The 22,037-nt window shown below is 47.1% G+C and overlaps 2 protein-coding genes across 2 annotated transcripts; one reads left to right on the top strand and one right to left on the bottom strand.

Annotated features, from left to right (window-relative positions):
• Nucleotides 1-912: 912 nt before the first annotated feature.
• On the bottom strand, nt 913-8,160 carry LOC117646903. Its single transcript, XM_034388222.1, has 3 exons — nt 8,047-8,160; nt 6,619-6,737; nt 913-2,532 (listed from the first exon to the last, which is right to left on the bottom strand). The coding sequence occupies exons 2-3, from the start codon at nt 6,631-6,633 to the stop codon at nt 1,213-1,215; spliced, it is 1,335 nt and encodes a 444-aa protein (XP_034244113.1). The 5' UTR covers nt 6,634-6,737; nt 8,047-8,160; the 3' UTR covers nt 913-1,212.
• On the top strand, nt 7,509-18,661 carry LOC117647728. Its single transcript, XM_034389625.1, has 8 exons — nt 7,509-7,570; nt 7,899-8,114; nt 10,709-10,849; nt 12,527-12,609; nt 15,149-15,336; nt 15,385-15,599; nt 17,507-17,644; nt 17,734-18,661. The coding sequence occupies exons 2-8, from the start codon at nt 8,070-8,072 to the stop codon at nt 18,271-18,273; spliced, it is 1,350 nt and encodes a 449-aa protein (XP_034245516.1). The 5' UTR covers nt 7,509-7,570; nt 7,899-8,069; the 3' UTR covers nt 18,274-18,661.
• The last annotated feature ends 3,376 nt before the right edge of the window (nt 18,662-22,037 follow it).

Genomic DNA, 22,037 nt, shown 5'->3' with positions numbered 1-22,037 from the left:
CTGAGGCGTGCAGAAGTGTGTGCCTGCCCTGCTAGGCATGCAGCAAAGAAGTGTGTGCCTGCAGGCATGGAGAAAAGCAGTGTGTGCCTGCAGGCACGCACCAAGAAGTCCATGCCCGGCACACACTTGAGTTTGCAGAGCATTCGCACGATTGTGAAGAAGCTAATTTATGGCTACATTCAGTCAAACGAGTCAAAATGTTCAAAGGAGCGTGGCATTTTGCTACTTTCGTTTCAACGTCATGTCGCGTTAACTTACTGCCATATTTTAGCCAAATTTAACAAATTTTGCCTTCGAACAAATTATAAAAATGTATACGCATTAAATGTTTATGTAGAATTTTGTACGTGCCACTTGCACGATATTGTGCATGCGGGGACTTTGCATAATCTCATGCGAGAAAGTTTTAGAAAGTTTTATGGGAATTTCTGCACAGTTTTATGCAAAGCGTAACGCAGGTTAAAAATCGTGCTTCACGACGTACAAAATTCTACTTAAACATTTAGTATGTACGTGAATGGGAAAGATAAGTCATAGGTAATTTACGCAGTCCAGTCCTGACCAAAAACAGACTAGAAGGAACGCACCATGGCTTTAAGATTAGTTGATTACTAAGTGTGAAAAAAACCCTGGGTAATATTTGGCCTATCCCGTGGGAGGAAGGCAAATTGCGCCTGAAGGCAGGCAATAAGCGTGGCTTGATACCTTCTTTTCAAAATTTCTGTGCACGCCACTCCGGGCCAGAAGGGTCGTTTTCGTAAGTTCCGTCATGGCAATACGCACGTGACACTAACTTTGCGCCTCCGTAACCTTTTGTTCCAGTCGAATTTATCAATCAATTTGCCAAGAGTATTTGGTGCCTAATTTGATGTCGGATGGAAATGTCCTTTGAGACCCCGTAGAAAACAAAAACAGCGGAATGAAAAGTGGAATTTATTACACAAGATCACTAGGAACATACATTTACAGATAATGAATTAATGTTAACAAAAGCGTTGCTTCAAGATTTCAAAAAAAAATGTTATAGAAAAAAATCTTTGCGTGCCCTCTTCTAAAAAAGCAGCTATATAAAATGTAGACTGTACAACCTGTAAGTACAAGTCACAAAGATTTAACGTAAGAAGGTAGGACATCGAGAATAAAGTCTGAAGTAAACGGAAAGCCTGCAGTTAGAATAAAGTAAACAAACGAGAGTCCATATTAGAAGGCCCTCTAACTAGCCAGAGCAGAGGGACCGCTGCAACTGGCGACCTGGAAGCAGTCGATCGGGCAGCCAGTCCTCTTGCTGTGCGACGAGAACGCCGTGTGTCCCTTCAGCAAACTGTGGCAGCCCCAATAGCACCAAGCACACTTGCAGTCTTGGACGTCCTGAATGCCGAACTGGCGTACGTGCAGGCCAGGGTTCCTGGAGAGTACATCTTGCACGGCGGGGTCATGCACCCAGGAATGCACGCACGCGGCCCTGGCCTTCTCCAGCGTCAGCTCGGTGAGGCTGGGCAGGGACGAAGGGTCGATGGCCTTGAGAAGGACTTTCGGCGGCACGCAGTCCAGGCTGAGGGACCGCAGGGAGGTGAAGTTGCGCAGCAAGGGGGCCCACAGCTTGAGGTGCTCCGCAGCCCCAGCGACACCCGCAATCGATTCTATCTGAGGGGCAGAAGCGGATTCAGCCAGTGCCGAGAGGGCAGGACCGATGTTCTTGACTAGGCTTTGAAACTTGACAGCCCGCAGATGCGGTGCCTTTCGGAGAAACTGCATAGCGCCCGGAGGAAAATCCTCAAAAGTCTCGGATTGGTACCTGAATAGGAACGCATTGAAAGTTTCGAGGTTCGGCAGGTCGGCTAACTGAACGAGGTCACTGATCAGATGGCAAGTCAAGGCGCGGAGCCTGGGCATGGTGGCCAGCGAGGACACTGGGAAGTCTCTCGCGCGGTAGATTTGGACGACCTCTAGGGTGGCTGCATGAGTCCTCAACAGCTGGTGAAGGAAGGGCCCCGCAAAACGAGAACAGTAAGTCAGCTTCGTGAGGGACGAGCTCAGCTCGGAATCACACAAAAGCGTTGGCAGCGGCTCATCCTCGTAAAAACAACGAGCGAAGAATAGTTTCTGGATGCCGCTGAGGTGCAAGATCGTACGCAGGAGCGTCGGCAGAGTCGGAGTAGACGGACTGCACCGCACTTGTAAGGAGAGGTTCTCAGCCCCCCCAACAGCAGAGAGTTTCAAGATGATGACTGTGGCTAAAGCCGCATCGCTTTCGCTTTCAACAATGAGGTCCAGCTTATTCACCACGCAGGTTGTGCCCTGCACCAGGTAGGCCACTTCCCCGAGGAACACGGGGGAGATCTCGCCGAGGCACGGCGCGAGGTTCAGCGCGGCGCGTAGCACGCCCTTCTCCCACACTGTGGCAGCCTGCCAGAGGCGGCGGTGCATGCAGAGGTCGCGGAGGCGGGTGCAGGCCACCCGGCAGTTGAACAGCTCCCGGGGAGGAAGGTGCGCCAGCACGGCCAGCAGCGCCTCGTCCGGCAGGGACAGCAGCTGCGGGCAGAGGAGCGACGCGTTAGAACCGTCAGGAAAGGGTAACTCCTCTACTGAACATTCGAACACAATTGTCTGTTCAAACGATATTGCTGTGAAGATACTAGATAGTCATCAGATTAGCATTATGTAGGATGCAATAAATGGAAAACAATTTTCTAAAAGATGATATTTTGGATAAATGAAAAATCAACACATCTTAAAATATTTATTTTAACGATTGTTAAACCTGTTGGGGGGCAAACTATGACCTTTGTTCGCATTAAAGGTCCCTTCACTATGAATAATTTTGATGTACTGCTTCTAAATTACAGTTCCACCTTCTTTGAAGTGAGGATATCCTCTAGGAGAGAGATCAAAGCGACAAGTTTCCGTAAACTGACTTGTCAACCTAACGAGCCTTATTTTTAAAGTAACCATTAGGAATAAAAACAATTGAACATAAATGTTTTGGAGAACTCCAAGTGTTCGCAGGACTTTTTTGATATCGTTGATGGTCGTTAAGGTAAAAGAAAAATAAAAAAAGTTATAACTTTTAAAAATTTAGGTGTTGATCACTAGGGGTAGGTTGGGTAAGAAAAGTACACTCGAAAGTCGGGTAAGAAAAGTACACCCGTTATATCTCCGAACTGAAACTACACTGAACCATCACGTTAGTGGTTTTAGAAAGATTGGTCATCCCGCTCACAAAAAATAAATTTAGCCCAGTTCTACATAAAATATTTAGAATCAAACTGCACGTTTGAAAAACACATTAAAAATAACTATGAAAATCTTTTTTCTAAATGTTTGTACTTTGAAGTACAGCTTCCTGCAGAATCAGCCGACAGTCCAATGTAAGGTACCACCTTATAGCTTAGACCATCATCTTTGAAAAACAGTGCCGTTTGATGCTCTTAGGCTTCAACACAATTTTTTTTAAGTGTAAAAATGAAATGGGGAAGAAAAGAACAGTCGGCTGGGGAAGAAAAGTACAGGTATTGGGGAAGAAAAGAACACCCTCTAAGAAACTAAAAGCGGGATGAAAATTGAATTGATCACGGAAATAGATTTGATTAAACGAGACAAGCAAAAAATGTCAACACAAGTTTTAAAATTAGACCAGAAATAAACAAGTTATTTGGCATTTACGTGAAAAGGGGAAGAAAAGTACAAAAATGCTGTACCCACTTATCTCTAAGAAAAGGCTTCTTGGACCTTCTGTGATGAGTCCATGTAGAATCAGAACCAATTGACCGATTTTGACGAAACTTGAACTAATGGCAAGTGAAAGCTCCCCACTTTAGGGGTAAACCTGTATTGAGCCAAGATTGGTGGTCTCCTGGTTCGAACTCGCAATTCTTTTCGTTGTACTTTTCTTTCCCGGTGGTGTACTTTTCTTACCCTTTTCGAGGAGTTCCGAAATCACATACATTTTGGCATGTTGTACGTAATGTGGGGAACTATGATCAACGAACAGTGATCCATTTCATTAGGAAGGCATTGGATTACAAGTTCACGAGAGCAGAATAGTTGAATCCCCATTTGGAACTTCTGTATAGTGCAAAGTACGCGTTTTGTACTTTTGTTCCCCAACCTACCCCTATCAGATGTTGATTAACAATATGAAAGTAGTGTGGTGTACACTTGTCGTGCGCCTACAGAGAAGTTGAAATACATTTTTGCCCATTAACATAAATGATTACAAAAAAATTGGGAACTTTTTCCAACTTTCACAACATTGACTTGTCGCTAACTTATGAAAACTTTTTCTTTTGAAATCTCCAACTCCTTCTAAATCAAAGAAGATGAAACTCCAATTTTCAAACAGAACCACTCTATTCCTCAAAGTTTCTGATCTGTTAAGTTTTACGTAACAAATTTAGTCGCTTCTCTAATTACTCCTTCAAATACCAAAATTGAGTTTCCAGCCTTCCCTCTAAGAAAATTAGTCTTTAAGGACATACAAATTGGATTGCAGCTTTAAGAAAATACTAATTATCTTGACATTGCGACAGAATTTATTTTTTCTAATCTTGACTATATTAAGCCGTTTTGCTACCTTTTTTTTCGGAAATGTATTTTGAATAGAATTTTATGGACTTAGCATCATAGACACACATTGCCCGTGTGATACATGGAAGTACACTAGAATAGTGGCTAAATCACCCACGGAATGCAAATAAGCGTCCGGCTTTGACCCTCCTTGGGTAGAGATAATGGCGGCCCAATCTGCTCGCCCTAGTCAAATTTGAAAAGGCGATTTGCGGTCACTTTTCGAACAATCTGACCAACGGAACGTGTCGGCAAATTACAACGAAGCACAGTAATTAAACAACATCCACAAACTCCAATTTTAGGCCGCGGTGACAGCAATTTTGGTTTGATCAAGAAATTGTGCTGATTTGAACAAAGTCGGCTGGTAAAACCACAAAACAAGTAGGAACTAATAGGCCATTCCGCTGCTTGGAAAAGAGGAAGAAAAGAGGTACTATGCGTGACAAAAGTAAGGACCCCTCCGGCCGGGCCTGGCGATACCCCGCGCCCAGGCCGCTGCCGAGACAGGCGGACTCCTCGGCAGATGGACCGACGCAGGGCTGCGCTGTTGTCAAACTATCACTGCAGGTGCACAATAGCTTTATTACCCCCCGACGAGTGAATGACACCCTGGGCCAGCCGCCGGTCTGGATGCCACAGAGCGGTTCTGCTCCTGCTGCTGGCCGGGTGCTATTTTGACAAGTCAATTTCATGCAAATATGACCATTTTTGACACCACTACCAAAATGCGTCTCAATCTGAGCTGATTATTTCATTGTAAGGTATCTAGTAAACTTTTTCTTACTTCATCAAAATGATCTTAGAAAATTAATTTTTACATGTATAAGTCAGAAATTGAGTCATACAGTGGCCAACATTCCCAACTTGTCAAAGTAACGCCCTAGAAAATTTGCATTCTAGAATTAGCCGGGTTGCCTGCAGGCTATTGTGTCGCGGGTCTCATTCACTGCCTGGCTGCACCGGCGTGAGGGTGCTGACAAGCTGATTTATTGCCCCTTGACTCAAAATAAAAATTTTCAAACAACTTATTTTTGGATTTTGAATTGAGTGGAAATGGGTTCCTTGCGAAGCTGCGAGTCCAGTGATATCTTGAAATTTTGTTCTACGACTATTTGAACCGAAATTCCAGACCAAGTCGCCTGTCTCGGCAGCGGCCTGGGCGCGGGGTATCGCCAGGCCCGGCCGGAGGGGTCGCTTACTTTTGTCACGCATAGTACATCGATACCCCCTATCTACAACCGCTTCCTCGATGCACGGCTGGGGACAACCGCTCAGCTGCACCTTGCTTCCGGATAACGCGCACCATCAGCCACCCTGCCGACACGCTTATCTGGCAGGCGGCTCCCGACAACCGCTTATCTCCGGCCGGCCGGGGCGCTGGTTAGGTTGGGGCCGCCAGTTATCCGTTCATAGTGGCCGTCACAGTGCCCGTACAAACCAATCCATTGACTCTGAATGATGTACATGTCTTTAGTAGTATGGTTAGTTAGTTTTGCTCAAACAATTTCATGCAGCATTGCGAAGCGTCGATTCATTGCCCGTATTTAGGGCTGAGCGGTTGTCGGGAGCCGCCTGCCAGATAAGCGGTGTCGGCAGGGTGGCTGATGGTGCGCGGTTATCCCAAGCAGGTGCAGCTGAGCGGTGTCCCGCCGTGCATCGAGAAGCGGTTGTAGATAGGGTATCGACATACTTCCGTCCCCTCGCCTGCGGGGGGACGGAACTTCCGCTGCCCCTCTCGTCCCCCCGCAGGCGAGGGGACGGAAGCTGTGTACTTCATTTCTTCCTCTTTTCCAAGCAGCGGAATGGCCATTTCGGGTGGTTGCTGTTTAGGTGCTTCGGAAAAGAGCTATTTCCACCAATTAGATTATTCTAGTCGTCATCAACAAAAGAACAATAGGAATCATAAAACCGGAAACGGAGTGGATCAGAAGGCAGCGATCCTAGTTCAAGGGAGAAATTTGAACATCTATGATTCTTTCCTTTCCCAATGAGTATTTAGCACACCCTAACATTCAAACCTAATTGTACCCCCAAGAGAAATCGACTTACCTCAAATTTCTCCATTTCCAGCTGGTACCGATGAATAGAATCAGGTTGAACTGCAAGATGAGTCCGTCCGCACGGATCTTGGCGTAACAGCGACTGGCCTGGTTGGACCTCTGAAGTGTCTGCAACGGAATGATTTGAGGGGTTTGGATGGGCGAGCTGCAAGGTACGCATGCACCGCCGATTGGCGTAACACGTAGATTGTTTGGACCGGAAGAGGGTTGCAAACCAATCGGTTATCTGACAAAACTTATCGTCTCAGAAATGTGATGGCATCTGCGATCCTTCTCCTTATGATGTGGTAGACTGTTCTAGTCGTCGTCGACTGAAGAACAAGAAGAATCACAAAACCGGAAATGGCGCCGGCGACTTAACCTTACTCACCCGTCCGAGCATAGACAATCAACTATATCCATAGACCAACTGCTTCATGCCCAGGCTGGGATCCATGTGTTACGCCGCTCCCTGATTGGTCGGTACCTTTCACGTCACTGGTCATTGGTCGGCTTTGGTCACCAAGCTGCCTCGGCAGCGAACGCCGCGTCCTGATTGGTCGAGGAGGCTCGAGCTCCACCAATCAGGACGCGGCGTTCGCTGGCGGAGGCAGCTTGGTGCAGTCGATGCCACACTTGTGGAACAGTTTATACCTTTTAAGTTGATGTTCAGCTGCTTTCAGTGGGTGTAAAAGAAGCTCACATAAATGAGGAATATCATCAAACGGCTCGATTTTTAAAATGAACTTTAATTTTAGAGCCTCAGAGGAAGTTTTATGGAGGAACACCGCTCGTGCCGCTCGTGCCGACAACTGATTGTTCGTGTTTCACTTGGTATTTATACCAACAAGCTTTACTCAAAAACCAAGAGCCAGAAACATAGATTTGAACAGGCTGAATGCAATCAGCCCACTAAAATTTACATTTGTCGAGTTTTTAACCTCGAAATGTTGAAGTGAAAGGTACCGACCAATCAGGGAGCGGCGTAACACATGGATCCCAGCCGGGCATGAAGCAGTTGGTCTATGGATATAGTTGATTGTCTATGGTCCGAGTACATCATTTTAAAAGTGTTTCGATTCGACACTTTTTCAAAACCAACCTAGCTTATGTCAAATACTTAAAGGCAATGGGAAGAAATATATTTGTAAACCTTCTTACTCCCTTAAACCAGGCTACCTACCTCCTTTCCACTCTGTTTCCGGTTTTGTGATTCTTCTTGTTCTTCAGTCGACGACGACTAAACTAATCTATTCCCGACTGGGCTCAACATTGTTACTTCCGGTACAGGAACGACTTTTGAAATGCCACATCCCAACTCAGGAAGGAGATGCCACAACCCAACTCTCGGGAAGGAGAACAACTGACTTCTCTAGCAGAAGCCATAGCGAATAAGTATAGCAAAAACTAGAAACGGAAAGCTCTGAACATCGCTCACTCTATGACAACGAATTTGTTTGTATGAAGATCAGCTTGATTCCATGGTATGGACCTGAGTTTCACATGGTAATGGAACACTTCCGGATCCGCTAGAAAAGTTTTCTTACACACGCTGCGAATGAAAAAATTTTGATCAACCAAATTTTGGGTGAGATATACTCTGCAATCTCAAGTGTACATGTAGCATGCTTCAGGTTGAAGGATAGTACCTGCAAGTTCACTGTTGCTGTGCTTAATGCACATTCAAAACATTCTTCGGTAAGAGTGTACTTGCAGGTACACGCCACTTGGCGTGTACTTTGCAAGCCTACTCCAACGTGGCGTGTAATATGCCAGGTTGGCTCGCTCCTGGTGGAGTGTACTTGCAGGCATGCTTCACCCGGAAGCATGACACACTTGAGTTTGCAGAGAACTCAATCGTCTAAATTTGAATGGTGATTGTATTATCACCGAAATAAGGATGATGGAGGGGCGTTTCAGCTACCTATATAGCCACTAGCCAGATAGTGGGTACTACCCAAATTGGGGCGGTGAAACGATTCTCAGTCTAAATTTGAGCGCACCGGAACCGGCATCGAGCCGAGGAATTTTACCGCAGGGGAGTGCATGTGCGCCGAGATGTGCACGCTTGTTTGCCTGCGGCGGACCCCTTTTTCCCGGGAAATCCTGTTCCAGGAAGTAGCCTCCTCCACCGGCGCCGCGCCCGTTTCGGACGAAGCCAGTGCACCCACCTGAGCGGCCGCTTCTTCGAGGCCCGGACCGGAGCTTGGAGGCGGAAAGCGCCCGGCAGCGCGGTCGCCCCCTGTGCACAGCCAGCAGCCGTGGATCAGCACGCTAATCCCCGGGCCCGACGGCGGTTCGGGTGGGCTCGGATCGGGCGCCGAAGGCGTGTGTGACTCGGACTCGGCGGAGTCTGGCCTGGCATGGCGACCGTGGAGTGGCAGCCGACCTGTGCAGTGAGCACGTCGTGTCCGACAGCCCGTTGCTGAGTTCCAGTGATGCCAGACGTACCACCTTGGTGGTACATGTACCACTATTTCGAGCCCCGTACCACCGTACCACCACCGAGCGATTCCGTACCACCTTTTCCGGGAAAACACCGGATTAGGTCCGCACGCAGGCAAATGGAACTTTTCGGGCGCCTGGGTCGGAATGTCGTCCCCCAGAAATCGAGCGTGTAATCCTTTGCCTGCGTCCGTGACCTATTCCAAGGAAAGGGGCTCTGATCGGTCAGGTCGGACGCGGGAAACTGAAAGTGCAGTGCCACTTTTGGGCCCCGCCCTGGGCAAGCGGGCAACAAAACGGGCCTGCTTGCTTGTACATCAGCCGGAGGAGCCGCCGCTGACTTCTTCAGAATTCTCAATTTGGCCAAATTCTAAATTCCCGATGTTTACGCCTAGCGTAAATTTTTAGCCCCCCCCCTTTCCGTACCACCATACGGCTCCAATGTACCACCTTTCCCTCACCCCTCGCGTACCACCGAAGAGCCCCGAAGTACCACCTTTTCCCCCTCCCCGTACCACCGAGCGCTGTTCGGCTTCTGGCAACGCTGCTGAGTTCACAGAGCGAGAGCACCCAGGTCGGCCGGTTTAGAAGCCAAGCACATCCAGATTCGAAAGGCAAGTTTTCCCTAGGACGTTGGTTGGTTGGTGGTTCAGTGCAAAGGGTCTTGCCGTTTCCTTCGCGTGTGTAGTGTGTCTCCCATCACGCGGCAGAGCAGTGTTGTTGAAAGTGTCTGAGAAACGACTTGGAGTCGTCGAGATTTCCGTCCCAGAGGTTAGGGCGCCAGTGACCTCAGATGACCTAACAATATCATTACTTTAACGTGACATCACCTTGAAACGAATGTCCCCAAATGAGTGGTCATCTGACATAACAACGTATGTTCATAAGGAATACCACAGTGGGTATGCTATTATGTCCCGATAGCTACAGAAATGTCACGTTCCTTTGAGCATAGTGTGTCTCGCCACAACATGGCGAGACTTTAGTGTCTGACCATTTTGTGGCGGGACTTTTTTTCTGACCAAATTATGGCGAGACTTTGTCTGACCAAAACCAAAACTAAGTCTCGCCTCCGGGAGTGGCGAGAAGTCTGACCTTCGAATTTGTAGTGTGCTCTGCAAACTCTACAGTGTGCTCAGTACACTCTGTTCAGCGTGTACTCACAAGCACACTCCTAGGAGAGTGTGCTCAGCTGAGTACACTCTAACGAGAGTGTGCTTAGCTGAGTACACTCTAACGAGAGTGTACTTAGCTGAGTACACTGCAGCCAGAGTGTGCTTAGATCGGTACAATATATGCAACTGAGTACACGTTCGTGGGAGTGTACTCGTGAGTACACGCTGAAGAGAGTGTACTTATGAGTACACGCTGAAGATAGTGTACTGAGTACACTGTTGAGTTTGCAGAGTGGGCACGGCGCGCAGTGCAGGCCGCGGCACAAAAGACTCAGTTTATTTACATTTTACGATATTTCGATCTCAGAGATGAGAGCATACTGCTATAACTAGCACACGTGACAGTACGAGACGAGTATCGTCTACTTCCATGAACGTTCTTTGAATTGAGATTTTTTTCCCACCGGATTTTTGGCTGTGGTGCGGTGACTTTGCGTTGGTTTACCCCATCACGTGTGCTCAACTTGAACTCTGTTGCAGTCCGCCGCCATGGAGTGCCCCGTGTGCATGGAGGAGCTCGACGCGGCCGGGAGGCGGCCCAAGAGCCTGCCGTGCGGCCACACCGTCTGCAGCCACTGCTTGGAGGGCCTGCGGGAGCGGACCTGCCCGCACTGTCGCAAGGTGAGCCCACACCAAATTCCTTCGAACAATTTTCGTACTTCCTTTTTGATGAAAAGAAAAGACTGTGTTGAACTCTGGCGTGTCTTGCTGTAGGTGTGTAACTGTGTCAGAAACTCTGTCATTCAATTTGCAATAGTTTAACTACAATGTTTGGCTAAGAAAATACTAGTCTGCGATACCCGCCATATCGCACCCTGGAGAGGAAAAATCTACTGATTGCATTATTTTGTAATGACCACCACTTAACTTTTGGGATAAAAGACACTCTTTTAGTAAGTAGTTTTATCGCACGTTTCTTTTTGCCTTAACCTTTTATTGAATTTACCTTTTACGCGTTGTCGCAGAAAAGACATACTTCTGCGGCATTATTTTTTTCATATTTTTTTGTTGAAATTTTTTGGTTTGTTATGGCAAAACACTATGAGTAGCTCCAGACAGACAAAAGCCGCCGGGAAGCACTCTAGGTCTGGCTCCCACCTGTCTTTTCTGTTCATCTAGTGAACACAGGTTGCCGAAACGCCAGTAGGGCCGGATCCAACACCAGTTGTAAATTAATTATGGGTGCCGCACTCTGACAATGGCTGTTTTTGAGGGTTTGGGGCTTTTTAGGATCTCAGAACTTCCCGGCCTAAAAAACTGCCAACACGATTTTTACGCAAGAAAAAACGGGGTTCTTTCGTATGCCGGGTCGCGGGAGGTTCTACGAGGTCGGGTTTGAACGCTGTAGGCTCTCGAAGCTGCTCACTTTCATTATTTTCACTAAAGACTCGGGCAGGGCCGTTCGAAGTGGACCATCGGCGAGCGCATCTTCTGTGTCGCTGCCGCAACAAGATCTGAAAGCGATGCATATGGGATTTCCAGGTTGTGGAATGTTTACTAGGGTTATTTTGCAACCCAAAGCCCTAAATATTTGCTAGGTGTTGTCAAAAGTGGTCCTTGAAATGATAAAAATTTGTCAAAAATTTTGTTGTAACTAGGCAACACATTTATTGCTGAGCTTTTTAAGCGACAAGATTTGTTGGGGAACGAATAACTAGTTGAACCATATTTTCAGAACGTCAGACTTGTAATAACACATCAACAGTCCACCCTGTCCAACATGTCGTTGACCAACAACAATTGTTGTTATTCAACGACAAGTAATGTAAGTCGAAAAAGAATTTATAATGTCTGCGACAAGAGTTGATTGAGTACTTTTGTCGCAAAATTTATTTTTCACGGTTCTACTTAAAACAATAGTAATTTCGGTATGACTTAAAGGAACAAGTTACATGATTATTCATCATAATCTATTTCAATTGAGCAGATAATGGCTAAAGATGTTGTTCACACACAAATTGTATCGTCAATAGTGATAACAAAAATTTTGCTCTTTCACGACAAATTGTTGCTTTCTAGATTCAACTACATGTGTTTCCCTTTGGTTCATGATGAAATTCCATGATTAAGAACGACTAAATTTTCAATCCTTTGATTTTGTTTCTGTACAACCATTTTTCAACAGTGTGTGGGGGTAAGGGTTCTAGTCCTTTAGTATATACTTACAGAATGTAGATCTGATTTTGTCCCCCACCTTTCACTTTCAGTCGATTAGGGAAAGAGTGCCCCTCCCCCCCTCTCCTACCTCAAAAATAAGAAGTGGCCTACCATCCTAGTAACTCTAACTCTGATTCACAGGACTTCGCGGCGCCAGGCTCTGCCATGCCTGACAACTTCACTGTACTTGGACTTGTCGGAAAGAGGAACACTGTGGCAAAAAGGTACGGAAAATCCTGTTAATTTTTTTGCCAGGATTCTCCGTAGCCCTCTTATCAATATTCTCCGTAGGCTCTTACAGTATTCTCCGTAGGGCCGCACAGTATTCTCTGTAAATCCGCACAGTCTTCTCCGTAGGACCTCGAAGACTGTATAGTCCTACGGAGATCACTGTGCGGTCCTACGGAGAATACTGTGCGGTCCTACAGAAAATACTGTGAGAGCCTACGGAGAATATTGATAAGGGGCCTACGGAGAATTACCACAAGCTGTTTACAGAATTTTCCGTAGCTTTTTGCCACAGTGAAGCGAACTGGATCCCCACTGCGCGGCGACTCTCAGGACCCACCTCTAGGGTGGCCCACGCGAAAAAAAAAGTTTCAAAATCGAGAAGCGCCGCACGGAATCTTAAAGTTCGGCCCAAAATAAAATTTTTCCGCATTTTTTCGATTTTTTTGGAGCATTTTTAGGGGTCGCGCAACGCGCTCAAAGTTTTAAAAAAAATAATGAATTTTAGTGAATAATATTTTTTGGTGCTGTAATTCGAGTTTTGGTCGTAAAGAGAAAAGCGAAACGCCGAATTGTTCGTATTGATGCCTAGAATAAGTTAAAAAATACTGCATACCGAATATGCACATGGCCTACTTTCCAGGGGCCAAAAACTGCAAAAAAATAGGGGGAAAATGCCGTATTTTCATCTTTGTAGGCAGATTTGACAACTTTCCCGCCGTCGGATCGTCTTCTCCTATGCGCCAATCGATTCCTCACACTGAGAGGACCCCTAGAAACACTTTGGACTATGCGAGTAAACGACTGCCTATGTTCTAGGGGCGATCAATTTAAAGAAACGTTCAAACATCGTATCTTTTTTCACCTTAAAGGGCCAGTTTGACACCTTTCTGGGCGTCCTATCGTCTTGCTCTGTGCGCCAATCGACTCCCCATGATGCGATAACCCCTTGAAACAACTTGGACGATGCGAGTAAACGAGTTCCTATGTTTCAGGCGTGAACAATTTAAAGAATCGTTCGAAATTAGCGTTTTTTTCACTTTTTGGGGTATGTTTGACACCTTTCTAGGCGTCCTAGCGCCTTGTGCTATGCGCCAATCGATTCCCCATGATGAGAGAACCCTGGAACACAACTTTGATACTATGGGTTGAGGATTGGCTACCTGTCGGGTGCCATCAAATCAAGAAAAGCATGAAAGGGACCTCTTTTTAAGCCGTTTTGGCCGGTTTCGCACAATTTGCAGCCTTAACCGCCATCTGATCACCGCCAATCAGGTATTAACCGTTTCCTCCCATCGTCCAAGGTGTTTCTAGGGGTTCTCTCATCATGAAGAATCGATTGGCGGATAGAACAAGACGATGGGACGCCTAGAAAGGTGTCAAACTGACCCCAAAAGGTGAAAAAAACGCTAATTTCGAACGTTTCTTTAAATTGTTTACCCCTGAAACATAGGAACTCGTTTACTCGCATCGTCCAAGTTGTTTCAAGGGGTTATCGCATCATGGGGAGTCGATTGGCGCACAGAGCAAGACGATAGGACGCCCAGAAAGGTGTCAAACTGGCCCTTTAAGGTGAAAAAAGATACAATGTTTGAACGTTTCTTTAAATTGATCGCCCCTAGAAAATAGGCAGTCGTTTACTCGCATAGTCCAAAGTGTTTCTAGGGGTCCTCTCAGTGTGAGGAATCGATTGGCGCATAGGAGAAGACGATCCGACGGCGGGAAAGTTGTCAAATCTGCCTACAAAGATGGAAATACGGCATTTTCCCCCTATTTTTTTGCAGTTTTTGGCCCCTGGAAAGTAGGCCATGTGCATATTCGGTATGCAGTATTTTTTAACTTATTCTAGGCATCAATACGAACAATTCGGCGTTTCGCTTTTCTCTTTACGACCAAAACTCGAATTACAGCACCAAAAAATATTATTCACTAAAATTCATTATTTTTTTTAAAACTTTGAGCGCGTTGCGCGACCCCTAAAAATGCTCCAAAAAAATCGAAAAAATGCGGAAAAATTTTATTTTGGGCCGAACTTTAAGATTCCGTGCGGCGCTTCTCGATTTTGAAACTTTTATTTTCGCGTGGGCCACCCTACCCACCTCTGAAGTGCGTACTAGTCCATATACCTCGCCTTAAACGAAGAAGACAGTGTCTTCCTTTCTTTGCACAGCTTCGCGCTGTAATGTCCACATGTTCAATGTTATGCGGAGACTATATAGTCTATCTAAACAGATTTATTTGTATTTTTTGAGAATTTGGTTCAGTCTTATATTTTAAGTTAAGATGTATCCTAAGATCGTTTTGTTTTTGAAGCTTTTGCTTTCATGCTTCTCTTATTGTTCTTTCGTGTTTAAAAGTTCCCCTTAACTCTACAGAACCTTTCCATGCGCTTTTTCCGGTTTGATTTTTCCGGTTTTGATCACTTTTCTACTATTTTTAACAGTCGTGGGCGCTGGCAACCCTGAATTGTTTGCAAAGCTGTGCATTATAGAAAATATTCCATGAACTGAAGTATTACCAATGGGTCCTGCGCAGGCTGTGGTGCCGTGACTGCGGCAAGGCGGCTGCGGAGGCGTGCGCCGACCTCGGCCACACCCTCCGTTCGCTGCGCAAGGCGCGGTCGGAGCGGGCAGCGCCAAGGCTGCAGCAGCTGGAACGCGCGGCCACGGCGGCGTCCAAGGCCGTGCAGACGCTGGAGGACGCCAAGGACGCCGTGGAGGGCCTGCTGCAGGGGTGGCGGGCCTGGCTGCGGCGGGTCCAGCAGGCCCGCAGGGAGCTCCGCGCGGCGGCGGACGAGGGCGGCGACCTGGAGGCTGGCCAGCCGTTGGGCCTGCAGCACCTGCAGGACGCGGCCAGCCTGCTGGAGGGCATGGAGTGTGGGCTGCGGCACCAGGGCGGCACCGAGTGGAGGGGCGACCTGGGCGCCGGCCGGAGCCTGCTCGACGCGCTCGTGTTGCACCTGCACCGCGACGGCCGCATCCGCAAGGTACGTACGCAGGGACGGCACCGCACTGATAAAATGTAGTAACTTAGTGACACATTTGTCGCTAACTTTTTTAACAACAAGATTTGTTGTGGAATGAATAGCTTGATAACCATAGTCGTTCCGGAACTAAAGGATAATTTCACAACGACTAACTTATAATAACACATCAACAGTCCACTTTCAAAAACAAGTCGTCGACCAACAACAAATGTTGTAAGTCAACGACAAGTATTGTAAGTCGAAAAAGATTTTGTTATGTCTGCGACAAGTACGCATGGAGAACTTTTGTCGCTAAATTTATTTTGCACGGTTCTATTTTTATCAAAAGTAATTTCACTATGACTTGGCGAACAAAATAGATGAATTTTCATAATATGCTTTAATGGAGCAGATAATTGCAAAAGATGTTGTTTCCACACAAATTGTATCGTGAAGGGTGATAACAAAGAATATTGTTCTTCAACGACAAATTGTTGCTGACTTGAGTCAACGACATTTGTTTCGCTTTGATTCATGATGAAATTCTATGTTTTGGAACGACTAAATTTTCACTCATCTGATTGTTTCTGTACAATCATTTAACAGTGCGAGTACACGACAAAAAGTATCGGGGTTTCCGAGGCGGACCCTGGGAAAAGGGGTTATTTTCCGGGGGGGGGGGAGGGGGTGTCATTCCATGACTTTGGGGCCACTTTCGTAGGTGAGCATCTCCGATCTTGATGCAATTTGGGTCACTTATTGTACCCTCTAAGAAAGAATTTGGTGCAAAATCTCAGTTGGATCGGACGAAAACTTTCGGAGATACCGAGGTTTCTGTGTATTTTCAAAAATGGGCTGAAATCGACTTGGAAAAGACATGATGTTACTTTTTGTACCGCGCCATCGTCAATATATAAGCTTCAGGTTCATGTAGTCTGACGCCTCTGACTAAGGTAGGTACTTAGCCAAACTAGCCCAGGGAGTCCCGGAACCCCCTCACACCAATCGAAAGTTAAAATCCAATCATATATTCAGATTCCCCATTCTTTTGCGCTTCCAACGAACCTCTCTGTTTTGCTGTAGCTCAAATATTAACGATGGCACGGTGCAAAACTTAATATAATGTCTTTTCAAACCTCGATATCTCCGGAAGTTTTAATCGGATCCGACTGAGATTTTGCACAAAATTCTCTCTTGGAGGGTACTGTAAAGTTACCCAAATTGCATCAGAACGGAGATGGTCACCTACGAAAGTGGTCTCGTTGTCATGGAATGCCCCAAGAAGCCTACGAAACCCGGGTTTACAGAAGCACCTTCATAACTTTTTATTGCTTTTACGGCACATCTGAACATATGAAACATCACACTCAACAGAACGTGAAAACAGTCTTATTACATGAACATGACATCAAGTTAATACCAATGTGACAAGATGTCACGTTCCTTTGAGCATTGTTTCACCGTCTGAACGAGATGTCACGTTCCTGGCGAGGGGGCAAATACTCGCGCAATCATGTGTACACGGCCCCCGAAATCACACGCGAATCATTGAGAATCACGCGAAATCAAGCAATCCGAAATCAACCAAAATCACTAAAATCGACCGAAATCAGGCAGAATAACAGGAAACCAGGCAAAATCAGTCCGAAATCATTTCTTTCCGAACACAGTCACACACAATAACGCTCGACATCACTTCGCGAAAGAAGGCAGAATCAGCCATGAAATCAATTGAAACCATGCGCAATCATTGCGTTTTCCGAATCATGTGTACACGAAAATCCCGAGCTTTTGCCCCCTCGCGTTCCTGGACTGAGAAAGAACTCACATATCGAATAAGACGTGACCTTGAATAATAGTGAAAAGTTCTTAAAGAGCGCTCTCAGACCAGATTCGTCAGTATGAAAACTTGATTTGATGTGCCTCAGCATCAGCCCGCAGTGGCTGCCCCGCCCCCAGCTCGGGACTGCATTCATGGGTTGGACCTGCTCCCTCTCAGTCGCTTTCCACCAGGCGCGCGGCAGGCAGAGAAGGCGGCCACACTGGCCAGCGTGCGCCAACAAGGGGTGAGTCCGGCTGCTGGTGCGCCTTGAGGCCCTTTTGTTGTCTTCCTCTACCTCCCTCCGTGTGTGTCGCTGACGCTGTCTGTCTACAGGTGCGGTGGATGTCCATTGACTGCCTCGTTGACCCTGCCTGGGTACTGAACGTGCTGCGGAGTACCGCCCCCACGCTGGAGAAGCTTTCCTTGACGAATCCCCGCGAGGAGCACCTTCTGGCTGTGCACGCCATGCCCAGACTGCGGCGGATGAAGTTGTGGTGTAATGACGGTGCCCTGGACGCACAGCCACCCGCGGTGCCCGCCCTGTCACTCGGCGGCGGCCTCAAGTGGCTGCGTGTTGCTGGACTCCCCCGGGCCACCCTGGCCTCCCTGCTACGGGCCCACAGTGCCTCGCTGGACCTGCTGTGGCTGATGGTCGGTACTTGGGGGGGCGGCCCGTGGCCTAAAGGATGCGACGACCTGGACGCCCTGCTGGGCCAGTGCGGCCTCCGCGTGTCCAGGGTCGTGCTGGGGAGATGGTCCGCCAGCCACTTTGACTCAGCCTGCCTTGCGCAGGTGTCCGCCGTGCGGCGCGTGCTGCCGGCCGCCACGGTGCAGTGCTATGAGTGTGACCAGGTTGCATGGGAAGAGTTTTAGCGCGGCGCGCTCGAAGGGGCAGGGCAGCAGGCGAGACCCTCCAGTGTGGCGTGCGGGGAGCCGCCCGTTCGGGGAAGCAGCGCACAGTGCAGTGGCCTCGCAGAGAGCACTCTACGTTGGCTAAAGCCTTCATGAGTTTGCTGGTTTCTGAGCGTTAGAAGTTGGACTGCCGCACCCAATCTGTCGTTAGATTGCCTTTGTCGTCACGTATATCCTCTGCTACAAAAAGACTTGGAAGGAAAGACAGGAATGCTCAAGTGCCCTTCTTGGCTCGCGCGCTCTGGACTTAAAAGAAAACCGTTTTATCAGTCATGGTGCGGATAGACTTATTGAGTTGAATGAATTGTGCAATGATCCTCCAAATATATTGAGTCAGATTCCACAAAAAGATGTCTTTTGTTTGTCTGCGAGACGTTTACTCGTTGCTATTCGTTTCTTTCTATTTGAGGAACAACTGTGAAAGCGTTCGTTTTGTATACGAGGTTCCACTTTATCATAGTGTAACTTTACGTTGTTGTTTTTGCTGTGTGTTCTCGTTACTGCTGACTTTACCGCGAAGATGCCATTATTCTACTTAGGATGAGTAAGCTGTTCCATTTATTTTTCACAACTGTTACTGTTAATTTCTTGAACGTGTTAAGGAAGGTAAATTGTTGCAACGTCTCTTTTTTGGTTACTTTTTTTACTACTTTTAAGGTTATTGTGTGTGGCAAACCTTAACTCGCATCCCTTTTATTAAAAATTGTAGAAAGAGTATATCTTTTTTTTGTCCAGTGACTTGGCCAAAGAGCATCTTGTGCTGTGATGAATTGTCCTTAAGTCATTTAAAATTTCAACTGCAAACACCGGTAAAATTAAAGCGTGGCACTGCCTTCTCCTCTGTTTTTAAACGTCATCAGTTAACGCTTGAAATCAAGGGTACAGTCACACAGTCACCTCTGGTTAGCTCCCTGCACCCGGGAGGAGCCGGGGACAGCTTACCAGAGGCCAAACTGGGACAGCTAACCACAGGTGACTGTAGTAGGCTATGAAAGTTGACCATGAGAATACTATTTTCACAAAAAGCCTATAGCCGAAAATGAAAAATTAAATTTGATAATAGCGGGAAAATGACTGAAAACGGACTACTTTGAATGCATCATGAGCAGCTCACCATTAGTAAACGGTGCAACCAATCGGCGTGCCACACGGCCTCACGGAATGAAACGTTTTTTCTCAGACCGCGTGACGGACGGGAGGTTGACCGTGTTTTGCGTCGTCTCGCGAGTTGCCCCGACACCAGCCATGGGCGTTGCAGCCCCGTGGTTTAAGCATGCCTGCTGGTACGCTCCTCCTTGAGCCAACCTGACATGTACACTCCGCGGTGTAGCATGCTTGCTAAGTACACGCCAGGTGGCGTACCTGTGTGCAAGTACACTGTTGCTCTGCTTCATACATGCTTAAGGTTGGGGTTAAGCAACAGTGTAAGTACTTGCAGGTACGCGCCATCTAGCGTGGACTTGGTGAGCATGCTCCTGCTCCAGCGTGTATGCACATGTCAGGTTAGCTCCAGGTGGAGTGTACTCGAGGCATGCTTCAATCTCAAGGAGAAATCACTGAATTTCGGTGTACAAATCCTATGAGTTTCAGACGAATTTCGGTGAATTTCGGGCAAAACAACTGAATTTTGAGAGGAATGTCGACGAATTTCAATGAATGAAATTCATCAAACGTTTTAAAGTTTCGGTGTACCAATTTGAGTGCAGAACTTCGCCCTTGTTCAACCTAAGGCATGCTGCGTCGACTCTTGAGTTTGTATGGTTGCACCCTCTTGCACCCCACAAATGATCGTAGTTCAACCATATACTTTTTTCAAAATCACACTCAAAGGACCCTCTTTTCGTTGGTACTACGTGTATGCGGGCGCATTTTGACCTAGGCTCTCAGAAAATTTCTCTCTGCCCTGCTAGTTTATGGACCACTACTCGGATTAGGCAGCGCGCGGCATACATTTTCAGCACGCTACTATCGTATTGTTGCTTATACAAATACGTTATTAATGAGAAAAAAGTTGGTAACGTGCTGAGAGTGCACGCAGGCAAGTCGGCCGCCACCAGAGCGCGTTCCTAACGCCGCCGAGGCCAAGTCGCCACAGATCGCTACCGCGTCGCGCTCACGCCGCCACTCTGGCGCCGCGGGTCGCGATCGCCACCGAGGAAGCTTCCGCCAGCCTACTCGTCCGGGGAACGCGGAGAACTCCCTAATCCCCAATCCGCCGGCCGAGCGGCGACCCACATCGCCACTGGTCGCCGCCGATTCCACGAAGTCGCCACTCGGAAGCCGAAGTGCCTGTCGGCTGGCCGCCGCCGCTTCGGGCAACGCTGCTCCTTCCTGGGACTGGATTTGCCGGTAAAGGGCTCCGTCGCCGTCCAAACCGGGCACGGGCACGGGAAAGAGGCCCGTCGACGGCCGGACTGAGGCAAACAGGCGTGCACGTGAGCTTCGGAGAAGAAATTCTAGAGCCCACACTCTAAAAACCTTTCAAACCAATGTGTTTGTAAGCTTGCGAAGAGTCTCACCTGTTCGCAATGCGAAGATCGCATCCGTATTGCAAATCCCTAGTTCGCAATTTGCGAACAACCGCACAGTGCGGCCAAAAGGCGAAAAGTGCGACATGGCCCTTTCTGGGTGTTTTTCGATTTATAAGGACAAGGGATTATGGTTTTTGGTGGAAAAAGTGGTTTTTGATCAAAACCTGGTCATATAGGGGTCAAAAACTGTAAAAAACGCAAAAAATGCCCCAAAACGCCCCAAATTCCACCATTTTTAACTCGGTTTTTGGCTCTGATTTCCACGATTTTAGGAATCCGAAACTTTTCTTTGCAGATTCTGAAAGCTAAGAATGAGAGCTATAAGTTTGTCTTTGGGGTCGACACTGTAGCGAGATCGGCTATTCGAGATATTTGGCCTCAAATATTTTTACATTTCATCATTTCCACTAAAAATACCAGATTTTACTCGTTTTTTGGCTTTTTCAAGAGCAACTTTGTGAATCCGAAACTTTTCTTGACATATTCTGAAAGCTGAGAACACGAGCTACAAAGTTGCTTCAGGGGCCCACACTGTAGCAAGATCGGCTGTTCAAGATATTTGGCCTCAAAGATTTTTGTAATTCATCATTTCCACTAAATTGTCAAATTTGCGCGCCCCTTCGTGTTGATGCGAGTATTTTTGGATCTTGGTTCCGACCATTCGTTGAAAAGGTCTCATCATGACCTACTCGATTCAGGAATAAAAGAACGATAACGCTGCAGATGATACTGACCAGGTTAATTTTAGTGTATCGCTATTCGTGATTTACACGTGCATGGTTTAATGGACGAAAATGTTAATTTTGATTAAACTATTGAAGGTTTTGTGCGAACAAGTTCCTCATATGCAACGCTAGACCAGCCGCCTTATCAAGATTAATCCGGCATTGAGCTTAAAGCACATGAAGCACCAGAAGCCATGCTAATACGACAACCACTTTTAATTTTTAAAAAAATTTGAATGGTGCATTGTAAAGAAAGGGAGGATACGATTAAAACAATAGAAGAGTTGTGTATATGTACAATTGATTGTTCAACCGCTAGAGACGAAAAACCGCAAAAACTGGACACGCCGGGACAGCCTACGCCTGTGTAGAGAAGAGCACGGATGCGGGTTGGGGCTGAGGACCGAGGCGGCTGTTCAACGCTGTTTATCGCTGTCGGCTTGAGTATCCGAAGCCACAGGCTCTGCCA

Source organism: Thrips palmi, unplaced genomic scaffold, assembly GCF_012932325.1.
Source record: "Thrips palmi isolate BJ-2018 unplaced genomic scaffold, TpBJ-2018v1 HiC_scaffold_2, whole genome shotgun sequence".
NCBI classification, from domain to species: Eukaryota; Metazoa; Arthropoda; class Insecta; order Thysanoptera; family Thripidae; genus Thrips; species Thrips palmi.
Note: the sequence above shows the minus strand (reverse complement) of the source record. Positions and strands in the feature narration are given on the sequence as shown.